Source organism: Opisthorchis viverrini, assembly GCF_000715545.1.
Source record: "Opisthorchis viverrini unplaced genomic scaffold opera_v5_4, whole genome shotgun sequence".
Classification (NCBI taxonomy): domain Eukaryota; kingdom Metazoa; phylum Platyhelminthes; class Trematoda; order Opisthorchiida; family Opisthorchiidae; genus Opisthorchis; species Opisthorchis viverrini.
The window spans coordinates 3,195,348-3,205,524 of NW_008751660.1; the positions used below are offsets into that span (position 1 = coordinate 3,195,348).

Consider the following 10,177-nt stretch of genomic DNA (forward strand, 5'->3'; position numbering starts at 1 on the left):
AGAAACTCTTAGTGAAGTCAGGCAAAATGAAGCTACTGGAGGTACAATGTGACGATCATGCCCACCCAGAAAGTAGGCCATCTAAGATATCTTGAATGAGACGTTCACTCTTAGAGGTATTTTCAAGATTACCAATGCATCACCTAATGGCAAAAAGTTCTCCACATGTGCCTGAAGACATTTTTCGCCTCTAAAACGAATCCAAATTTTCTACCTTCCCTTCCTTCAAGGCTATCATGACTCATATCCTGGAGCTACCGCGACCCGATGTGAGTTTCAACTGAAGTTTGTGTTTCCTTTGCTCAAATAGTTTTCGTTGATCCGTAGTGTCCCACTCTGTTTAGAACTCGCTCAATAGCGCTGCTCCGCCAACAACTATAGCCACTTCTGTATTTTGTGTATATTATCCATGCACGAGTGCAAGCACGTTTGGGACAGTTCAGTGACGTCCACGCAACAGTACTATCTCCAATGCGAGTATTTTACGACCTCAGAAACATACTTACAGTTAGACCTGGGCGAAACCGGTTGTCCTCTCGGTTCGTAGTTTTACCAGTCTTTCCTGCCTAGCTTTTCACAATTCCACCTACCCTTTCTCTCCGCCTTTGTGTTTGGCTTGAGCTTGCACACCAGCTACATTGGCTTCACTCCTTGATGAGCGACAAATATTGCACGCCTATTACAAGGTGACTGTCTGATAACAGTATGCTTAGTAGACGCCGTCACAGACGGGGTGAATGGCACTGTTCATTATTTCGGCTCCAGTTTATCTTGTGTGGTTATCCTGGTGATAGGTCACTGACGCAAGATGTGCGGAATCATTGTCCGAGTTTCAAGGATGATAGTATGAATACGGAATAAGCCGTATTCGAACAGAATTCCCTGTCGTTGTTTCCGGCGCTTTGTGTGTGTGTGTGATGAAAACGTCTGGACGACAGTTTTACGCCCATGGTTATTAGCTTACTGTGACAACTCTTGTCAATCCCTGTCGTATTTCCCCTCCATGTTATTGATGGTCAGCAGCGACCCTAAGAATCCAGCCGAGCCTCGTGCGTGCGGGAGCTAAAGTAAGGTAAATAAACCCAGCTTTAAAGTCTACTCGAAGTGAAGTATAGCTTGATTTAAACTGCCTGTGGAATATTTGTAACGTACTACTCATAAGGTTGCTGAAAATCCATCGACAGCCCACGACCGGTTTCGCCCTTCTTGCCTGAGAACATCATAAACGAGGGATTCAGCTGGGTTCCAGGTGAGTCTCTCGAAAGAACCAAATTAGTTTGCAGATGAGTGCCTGTGGAATAATTTTATGGAGGTTTGCTTTCGTTGCTTCCAGTTACCTAACTGTCAGAAAGATTCCAGCTGAATCAAAAAGATGCTACGCTGAAAATAACAAGTTGGCAACAAAATGGACTCTTTCTGCGAATACTTTGGCTGATCCCGGTTTGTGTCTTGAGTGGTAGGTAGTCAATGCTTAGATTAACCTTTGAGGGGCCGTTGACTGTGCGGGTGAAAAGCCCTTTCCCAGTACAATTAGACAGATATCAATATCATTGAAGTTTATAGTTATACTTCGTGCTATTTGGAGACCCGCGACCTCTGAGCGTACTATCGAAAGCGGTACCTTATTTTGGCCGGTGATTCGCAAATGCAAAATGTATAGTCTTGATTCGGGATTTTCTAACTTTTTGTGTCCTTTGATATCTTGAAATAAAGGGGATTAGTTCGCTAACTGCTTGACTGTTCTGGCACTTGTATTGATCGTAACAGTGGAAGTTAGTGCACGTATGATGAAGGTGCTCGTAATGTTCACCACATGGAACTAGGAACAAACTTCGCTGTGGCTGAATTGTCACGTACCCAAGGTGACCGCATGAGCAGTCCTGTTTTCGGTTTGCACTTTTGGATCTTTCCGACCGAAAAAACCAACCATCTTCGAACATTTGATCGCCGATTCCTTCGTGGTACTGGAGTTAACCGGTTGTGGTTGATTCGCAACAAAATGCTTGTACGCAAGTACATTTTAGCGAGCCTAGATTGCACCAGAACTCTATAAAAACCGATCCGATTAAGGTTCCGAGCATTCTCCGAGCACCCCAAACTGTTGTTGTTGAAGAGTGCATAAAAAACAGGTCATTAAGTTGCAAATCGAAGTGAATTTAGCTACTGTTAAACCGAGTCTTTGAGGTATATGTGGTTTTCGCACGTTGTTAGAAACCCTACAGGTCATGGCCCACTACCGATCCCAGCAGCGAGCATGCCGCCACGTCCCAGCCGGCTTAGACTCGTAAAGTTTTGTCTCCAACTGTACACACGATTTGTGTTCGGTAAGGTTCGCGAAGATCGTGGGTGAATCTCACTGGTGGCATCTTACTCTGCGTGCTGCTGAGATGTGTTTAGTTCATACTGTTCAAAGGTTTTTAACAGATTGCCCTTAATTGTTTCTCTAGAGGAAATCAGGCTTTTTGCACTAAATCCACTATTTTTCTAGTCTTTACTTTTTGTATTATTATTATTATTATTATTATTATGTGGCGGCCAATGTCAAGTATTTACTGCTGTTCAGTGCTATGAGAACCACTGTGACAACTACTAGAACCGGCGTTGTACGACGAAAAAGTGTACACTAGATGAGGCTGAAATTAATCTTGTTAAACATTGAGCGCCATACACTTTGGAAAGATGACACCATGTATACCGTAGTCTGTATTTGTTTATGTAAAATATCGGGAGATGAACCCGGGTGATTTTTGTACAACTGGTTGAATACTTTAGATTTTTGAAGATACGTTTCCCACGACAGTCTCTTTATTGTGTTTCGCCAGATTTCGTGAGCGGTATAAACCCTTCCAGTTTGTTGTTAAGGCAATGTCAAGTGCCCAATGTGAATTGTCAGACTGTGTAAGCGATGACCCAACCTTATCGCTTGTTTATGTTTTCTCTCCTTAGGGAACCTTGCGCAAGTGGACATCATACTTTGATTACATTGTCGTTGACGCAAAGAAGCCAGCCTTCTTCCAAGAAGGGACAATCATGAGGGTAGTAGCGCAGGTGAGTGAAAGGTTCCGTGTTCTTGTGCTGCTAGCATTCCTTTGTTTCACTCCTAGCCGGTTTCGGAAACTAAGATGGTAACCCACATTTCGACTGTCATAATTTTATAGGACACTTCTGTTTGTCGCATTCTCGGTACCTGTATCTTGGGTACGCGAAGAGCAAAACACACTCTGGTAACATTATACGAAACCGTGCGATTTCGTGACGTCTTCCTCAACTGGCTACCACCGTCACGTTGTGTATGGGGAGGAAAATCTGGATGTGGCTACCAGTCAGCATGAAGCCGGATATAATGTTCATTATTCCCCCACGAGTCCAGTACACGTCGGCCAACAAATTAAGCCTAAAATGCTCTAAGCCTTCCCACTTTGGCATTCAGAACTCCGGGAAAAACAACAATATTTAGGCTTCTAACCCGCCCTAACAGGTCTCTCAGTGCGTCATAAAACCTCAGTGGTGGTGTCAGATTTACGGTCAGTTGCGGTGTAAGCAGACACAACAAACAGACAGCGACCTAAATCCCGCTTATGAGACTTCACGGACGTTACCAGATGGACCCCACGGTGACGACAATTTAGCAACTCTCAAGTATCCTACTCGAGATTTATTTCCTCGTTCTATTCTTGAGTTCTTGTCGTATCCCGCCGAACATCTATCACTTAAGCTTTCTGTGCGGTATTTATATCATCTAACCTCCATCTTTATGTACAGGAGACCGGCAAACGGAGCATTGGACATCATATGGGGGCTTTGGAAACTGGGCACGTTTATTCTGGAGGTAGGTGAATAGACTGTACCTCCTGTACCTACAGAATATCTTCACTCTGTTTCTCCCATCTCTACGGTCTAAGGTGTATCGCAATGTCTTGGCTACGCTTTGCCTTACTTGATCACTACTGAACTTTTCTCCAGCACAGTCCCTCGTCTACATATATTTATATGCATATATTCTATGATGAACAGCTTTCGATGATACAAGTCAAAGTTTCTGTGATCAGCTTACGAGGGCGGTGATCTGCGTTTGGGATTTCGACCAGAAAAAGAATGGGATTTGGCAACTTTCTAACTGCTATCGCTGGGTTTCGCTAAACACAGTGTCACATGTTATCAGGGAGTTTATTCAATCAGCTGAGTAAACAACAGAATTCTCATGATAAACAGAGGATTATTTCGTTAGCTTAAGTTGAGTGGATCTCAGAAGTGATTACTAACTGCCGGCAGTTTCACTCAAAACGTAGAACTGATACTTTTAGCTCTTAGATCAAGTATTCTTTACTCCTCAGTAGCAATAACAGCAAGAATAATAAATGGCAGTAAATGTATGGCTGTAATGTGGCCACAGATGCCGAACTGGCCGGACTGTTAGGTTTTCGGTCTACTAGCTGGGAGGTCGTGGCTTTCAAACTCTGTGAAATTTCGTGAGATTCGCACTGTTTATTATTCCTAATAAGGATGAAATAGCTGTGTAGTCGTTCGCTGTTCATCAGAATGGATTCGTTTAATGGCAGTAAATCACCAATGTTCCCATATTATATTGCCACCATTTATGATAATGACTTACACAAGCTTTTTCGACTGACCTCAACTTATTGTGGTGGTGCGCTATAACGTCAGTTCAAACCACAGCAACCCTTTGCTGCGACTTTAACCTGTCGTCAAATGAGTCGCTCACTTACCCATACCAACTTGATGCACTGGTGCTGAAAGCCATTTTTGATTTATAACGTCATACACAAACGGTTGCAGTGTCTTGTCGATCCGTAACCTCTCCTGGAGGCGAGGTACAGTCGCTTCAGGTCATTTCATTTGCTCGCTTGACCTTGAAATTTTAGTTTGTGATCATCAACGCTAATAGCCTCTAGTTTGTTGCACGCAAATAAGAAATTAATCTGACGACCAATAATTCAAAACACATTCGCATACGTGTCCCGTTTCGCGATTGGAGTTGGAGCAACGAATGCGTCTGGTTAATTGGATGAGTTTCTGTCCCAGTTCTCTCCCTAGTTCTCTCATTCACGGGTGAGATAATTTCGCTAATCGCTAACTTTGGACTCATTTTGCATTTCATTCAAACTGAATACGACTTAATGAATCGAACACTTGATTCGATCGATCTTTGTCCAGATTTCAGGCAAGATGTAGAAAATCACGGCGTTTGCACCAGCTGTGTGGCGTGCCAGTCACTACTAAATGCAATCCAGCGCCTGTGCTCCTTTTGTTGTTTACTTTTGTTTACCGTGCTTAAGTTCATCACATAGTGATTAATAATATTGTCCGGCATTTGTAATACCTAAGCGGACGTCTTTGTGTCACTGAAGCTTGAACGATCAAGTATGCATACAAATATTCCGGTGGATCTTTCGAGGAAACTTAATTGTCCCTTGTAGGTCAACCGTATGCGTGACTTGTCTGTGTAATAGGGGACAACGCAAACAGAGTCCTTACTCATGGGGAGCCATTTGTCACTTCTGTTTGCATCGCGTTTGACTTTTGCCACCGGGGAGAATTCGACTTGCTTCTTTGTGTATCATTCTCTGTTTATTTCCTAATTTTCAAGGTTCATGTGAGGTGTTCTCAAATCTTATCGGAGCCAGGGGTAAAGATGTGCTGTACGTCGGTGACCACATATTTGGTGATATTTTGAAGTCGAAGAAAACAGTGGGATGGCGAACGTACCTGGTTATTCCTGAGCTGTCCAACGAAGTTTATGTGTGGAAAAAGAAAAAGGCACTGTTTGATCGCCTTCAAGAGTTAGACAACAAACTGGAAAATAGCTACCGGTAAGCATGTCACCTTGTCCATTGGTGTTATTCTTCCAATAAATCTTACTTATATTTTATTCTGTAGCATTTTTGGATGTCCACACGAATGTCTAGAAGAGCGGGCACTGTAACGTGTTCGGTTCTTGTACAATTTGCCGGATGATGGTGATGTGTTTCCCAGTTACATGATCTGTTAAGGATTGTATTCGTTTTTTATGAACCCATTACCATCATTATGTTACACAACAACGCGACAATGACGGGTGGTCTGAAGACAGACCATGAGCGAATTTACCATACTCCGCCATTAAAGTTACTCCAAAAACTCATAGATACCGGGACGCCAGTCTGACAAACTGGCTATAAATTTGATTACTGTTCGTGTTCATTTACTCTAAAGACGCAAAACTAGAAAGTGCCGAATTGTTCGTTTTTGATAGGGAGTAGGCATATGCAAATAGTACTTTCTTAAGCAATAGCAATGAACTGAACGATTCATCTGTTTTCACTGTTCCATGGTCTCACTCGTGTGGCTAGCGCACCATTCAGATAGGACGATAACATCAAGCCAAGTCGTAACTGGACGGACTGTTAGCCACGGCAACAACATTCAGTTGTAGAACACCATAAATGAGAGATTCACTCGAGTCTCTCGTGAAAACCAAATTGATTTGCAAATGAGTGTATTTCTCGAAAGCATACTACCTTATTTAGAAGCATATTGGGCGTTATCGTCTTGGCTGAAACACGTTACTTTTAGGGTGAGGCAGATGATGCTCCAGGTTGTTCAATTTTGTGGCCCATGAATGGGGTATAATCGAAACACTTTTGAATTATTCATGCAGCCGCAAGATTAGAACGAACTCAGCGAGGTTGAGTTCCGAAATTCCAGAGTCATGGCGGCCAACTTAAGGAAGTTCTTTAATTTCTGCCACAGAAAGGAAATGGTGGCTTTTTAAAGAAAGTGCACTGGAATGCCATACAAATGACCGACGTTTTCCTTCTATTGTGTGGTTTTTAATTTTAAGGAAAATGCTCTCATGCATTTCACCGGATTGATCATACGTACCACTTATGTAAAACGCCATCGAGTACTTCCAAGTAAGTTTGGGTGTTGGAATACTGACGTTCTGCAATATAACCCCGTCCTAGGCCCTGTCCAAGAATGCACAGACCCGATTTAATTCTGTTGTCAAATCGGTAGGGGATGGTGCTGATATGGAGTCTGTGAGAGGGCCCCCAGCTAAGTACAGTAACGTCAGGCAATAGCTCTGCATTACACCAGAGTCTATGACGTTTTATTTGGAAGCAGTGAGACTAGGTTCATATTACTCACTGACTTCCAGAGATTGTCCAGACCATTTATCATCGCCGACATGATCATAGGAGTTGGTGTTAAATACTGGCCCGTTTGCTGAATTGTAACCACAGTGTAACAGTATACGGACCATTGTACCAAAGGTACACGAAGGCTTCAGGCTACCTGCCACAAGCGATAGTCATGAAACCTCTGATCACACAAGCAGTGGTCGTTTCTCTGAGCTTGGTTGCCATTCGCATTGCACAGCAACCACAGTTAATTCTACTGTATTCGTACAGATTCTGTCCCATGGGGCGAACTTTATCAGTAACACCAATCTGTTCTGTTATTCTAATCTAATTCCTACGCTACTCGTTAAATATTCGGCTTATCGGGAACATGTGGCTGTGGCTTTTCACTGCTTTCCTATTTATGGCAAGGTATGTGTTGTTGAGCTCTTCACCATTGTCTTCTAAAGAACAACCTCATCTATTCCCCGGAGGGATCAGTCCCGTGAAAGAGGTCAGTTCTGGTTGATTGCGCGTGACCTTCTCTTCAGAGGGGGAAATGTTTCACAATATGAGATTTCGCTGTGTGTAACAGAGTCAAACATTAATGCACGTCCTGCTCTTGAGCTGAGCACAGTTTACCTACATATTCGCTTCATATTCCCTAACCCTCAAATGCCCATGGAAAATTGTCTCTTATCAGCTGCCTCTGTCTAACCAATGGACAATCTATCGTTTCGTAAGTTCAGACGTTGGCAAAATTCACCAACAATGCGAACAATGCGGACTAGAGTGATCTATGCAGGTGTATCCATTATACAGTTTGTCGAACGTTTCCTGATTCCCAACGGAAGCTTCACCGGTGCGTTTCACCCTACAACTTGGTCCGACGTCCTAAATATCATTCACCTCTTTTTCTGTCTAAAACGAGCTGCATGCACTTTTCTTAGCACCAGTTAGCTGAGCGTGATCGGATCGATTTTTCACCTGAGCGTTGATTGCCTGTTTGGAAATTTAGTTTTCTCGCACTGGAGATGTCTTCTCGATTGGTGACAAAAGACATCTGTCGAGCCCAATAGCTCGATTTTTTGTCAATTCCATTGCGTATATTATTTGCTAGGTTGAAAATAATCCGAATCGAATGTCTTTCTATGCGTCTTTGGTCCTGTTAGGAGTTTACTTAGATTTCCACTTTTTCCGCTTTCAAAATCTAGTGATATGAACATTTCTTCGGAAGCCAAACCAGACGTTGGGGATATACAAAGAGAGATCCGGGTATGTCGCTGTTTCTTCATCCAAGAGTTGGAAATATTACGCCTCTGTGTTTTAGTTGGAAAGCCCATGTAAGGGCTTCCACGGACACCATTCTGTTCATAACAGCTTCGCCCGTCCATTCGGAAGGCGGCAGTTCAGGTTCCCTTAAAGTGTTTACGCACCGCTACCCTATATATAATCGACCTTTATTAATCGTTGGTTCTGGTCACAATTTTACGTTTGGTTGATCAAAGAATGAAGATATCAGAAGCGAGTTTACAACCATAAGGAAGCCAGTAAAGACTAAACCTAACACCATAATACTATGAGCGATCTTGGTTCAATTTCTTGCAAAATCGCCTTGATCAACACTTTTCAACCTCCTCAACATCCATCATTTCCAAGTTCCAACACTTTGTGATTCCCGTATATAGAAAAATAGACTTTGAATAAACGACTGAGCTCTCCATATTCAAATGACTTTAGAATTGTCTCGCATTGTCTCCGTCAGCATTGTCTGCTTTGAACACCGACACCTCACATCCACACTGCCATGATCTACATGAACAGGGAAGCTGTGAGGGGAAGGAAGACGCGCCGGAGAAGGGAACCAGTTATTCCAAAATGCACGCAACCCCGGATGTCCATTCGTATAACCCAAATGGAAACTGATACCGAAAACTTCACCGATACCTATTGGTCACATCATAGAGTATCTTTCCAATCACAAAGGGTACCACGCTGGCTCCATCCTCTAAGGTCATGTGTTGGTGATGAATCACCAGATTGGTTGCATTTCAGGTCTTCAAACTAACAGGAACAGATTGTGGCACAGCAAGATTAAGGAGGAAGGAAGAAGCCTATTTATCTCGAATACCCGAGAAAATTTGCCAGAAGAAGCTTGGAGAAGAGAACATCACAGCAAAAACTACACCGGCAGGCAAACGGACAATGTCTCCTTACACCAATGACTTTTCCACACAGCGGCAAGAATATTGTAAATACACAGCCAACAATCGCAGTGCAGTTTTATGAGGATGCATTAAAAGAACAAAGGACGGAATGAGACAGTCACCAAGCGGTGCTGTGAACTAGATCAACAAGCGCTATATAGTACAAACCGAAAGGAAGCTACTTACGCGGACCACCGAACACGAGTCGACCGTAGGAACAGGTGGTCCACTTTCTGTGATGATCACCACACTTGATGATCCCGCACGTGGAGGGACTAAACCCGCAACGGAATTTTCAAAAGCGTGTTACCACATGGGGAACTCAGTCAACCGATACGGTGAACAGGACCCAGGTTATGAATCCCGACGAACAAGGGATTACGATCTCAGTCGGAATAAACAACCGCAGCCTAGCACCAGACATCCGAATCGAGATCAGTCGCTAAACCACGTCAACAAATCGGTGTTGGGAGCTAAAGTCAAGAGTTCACGAGGACGTCGATTGAATGATCAGCAAGATCGATTCCTGGAGCAACCAATCATAATCAAATATCTATTCAAAAGCATGTATACAAACGCACACAGACAACTACTCTCTGCACAACTACTGATACACAGGCGCGCTTCACAACACACTACTGGCAATGTAATCTTGATTGGTTTCGTAACGCTTGCAATAGAATTGCATCATCAAATAATTCGACCATCAACTGAACAGTCTGTGACACCAATATTTCATTGTCTCCTTTGGGGCGTTGTCTCTAGACTACACGAAATGTATTTTGGAAGTAACGGTTATCGAAGTTTAGAAGGTCTCACTTCCATAGCTCTCTGAGTTCGCCGATAAAA

At 43.2% G+C, this 10,177-nt stretch overlaps 1 protein-coding gene across 1 annotated transcript in view; it reads left to right on the top strand.

Annotated features, from left to right (window-relative positions):
* The window catches only part of T265_12547 (hypothetical protein), a gene marked incomplete at both ends in the record, with an annotated part of 43,767 nt that overhangs the window by 20,210 nt on the left and 13,380 nt on the right, over nucleotides 1-10,177 (top strand). The window contains 5 exons of the mRNA XM_009164271.1: nucleotides 231-269; nucleotides 2,947-3,048; nucleotides 3,763-3,829; nucleotides 5,609-5,831; nucleotides 8,336-8,396. Coding sequence (XP_009162535.1) covers nucleotides 231-269; nucleotides 2,947-3,048; nucleotides 3,763-3,829; nucleotides 5,609-5,831; nucleotides 8,336-8,396 — 492 coding nt within the window. The remainder of the gene's footprint in view (nucleotides 1-230; nucleotides 270-2,946; nucleotides 3,049-3,762; nucleotides 3,830-5,608; nucleotides 5,832-8,335; nucleotides 8,397-10,177) is intronic.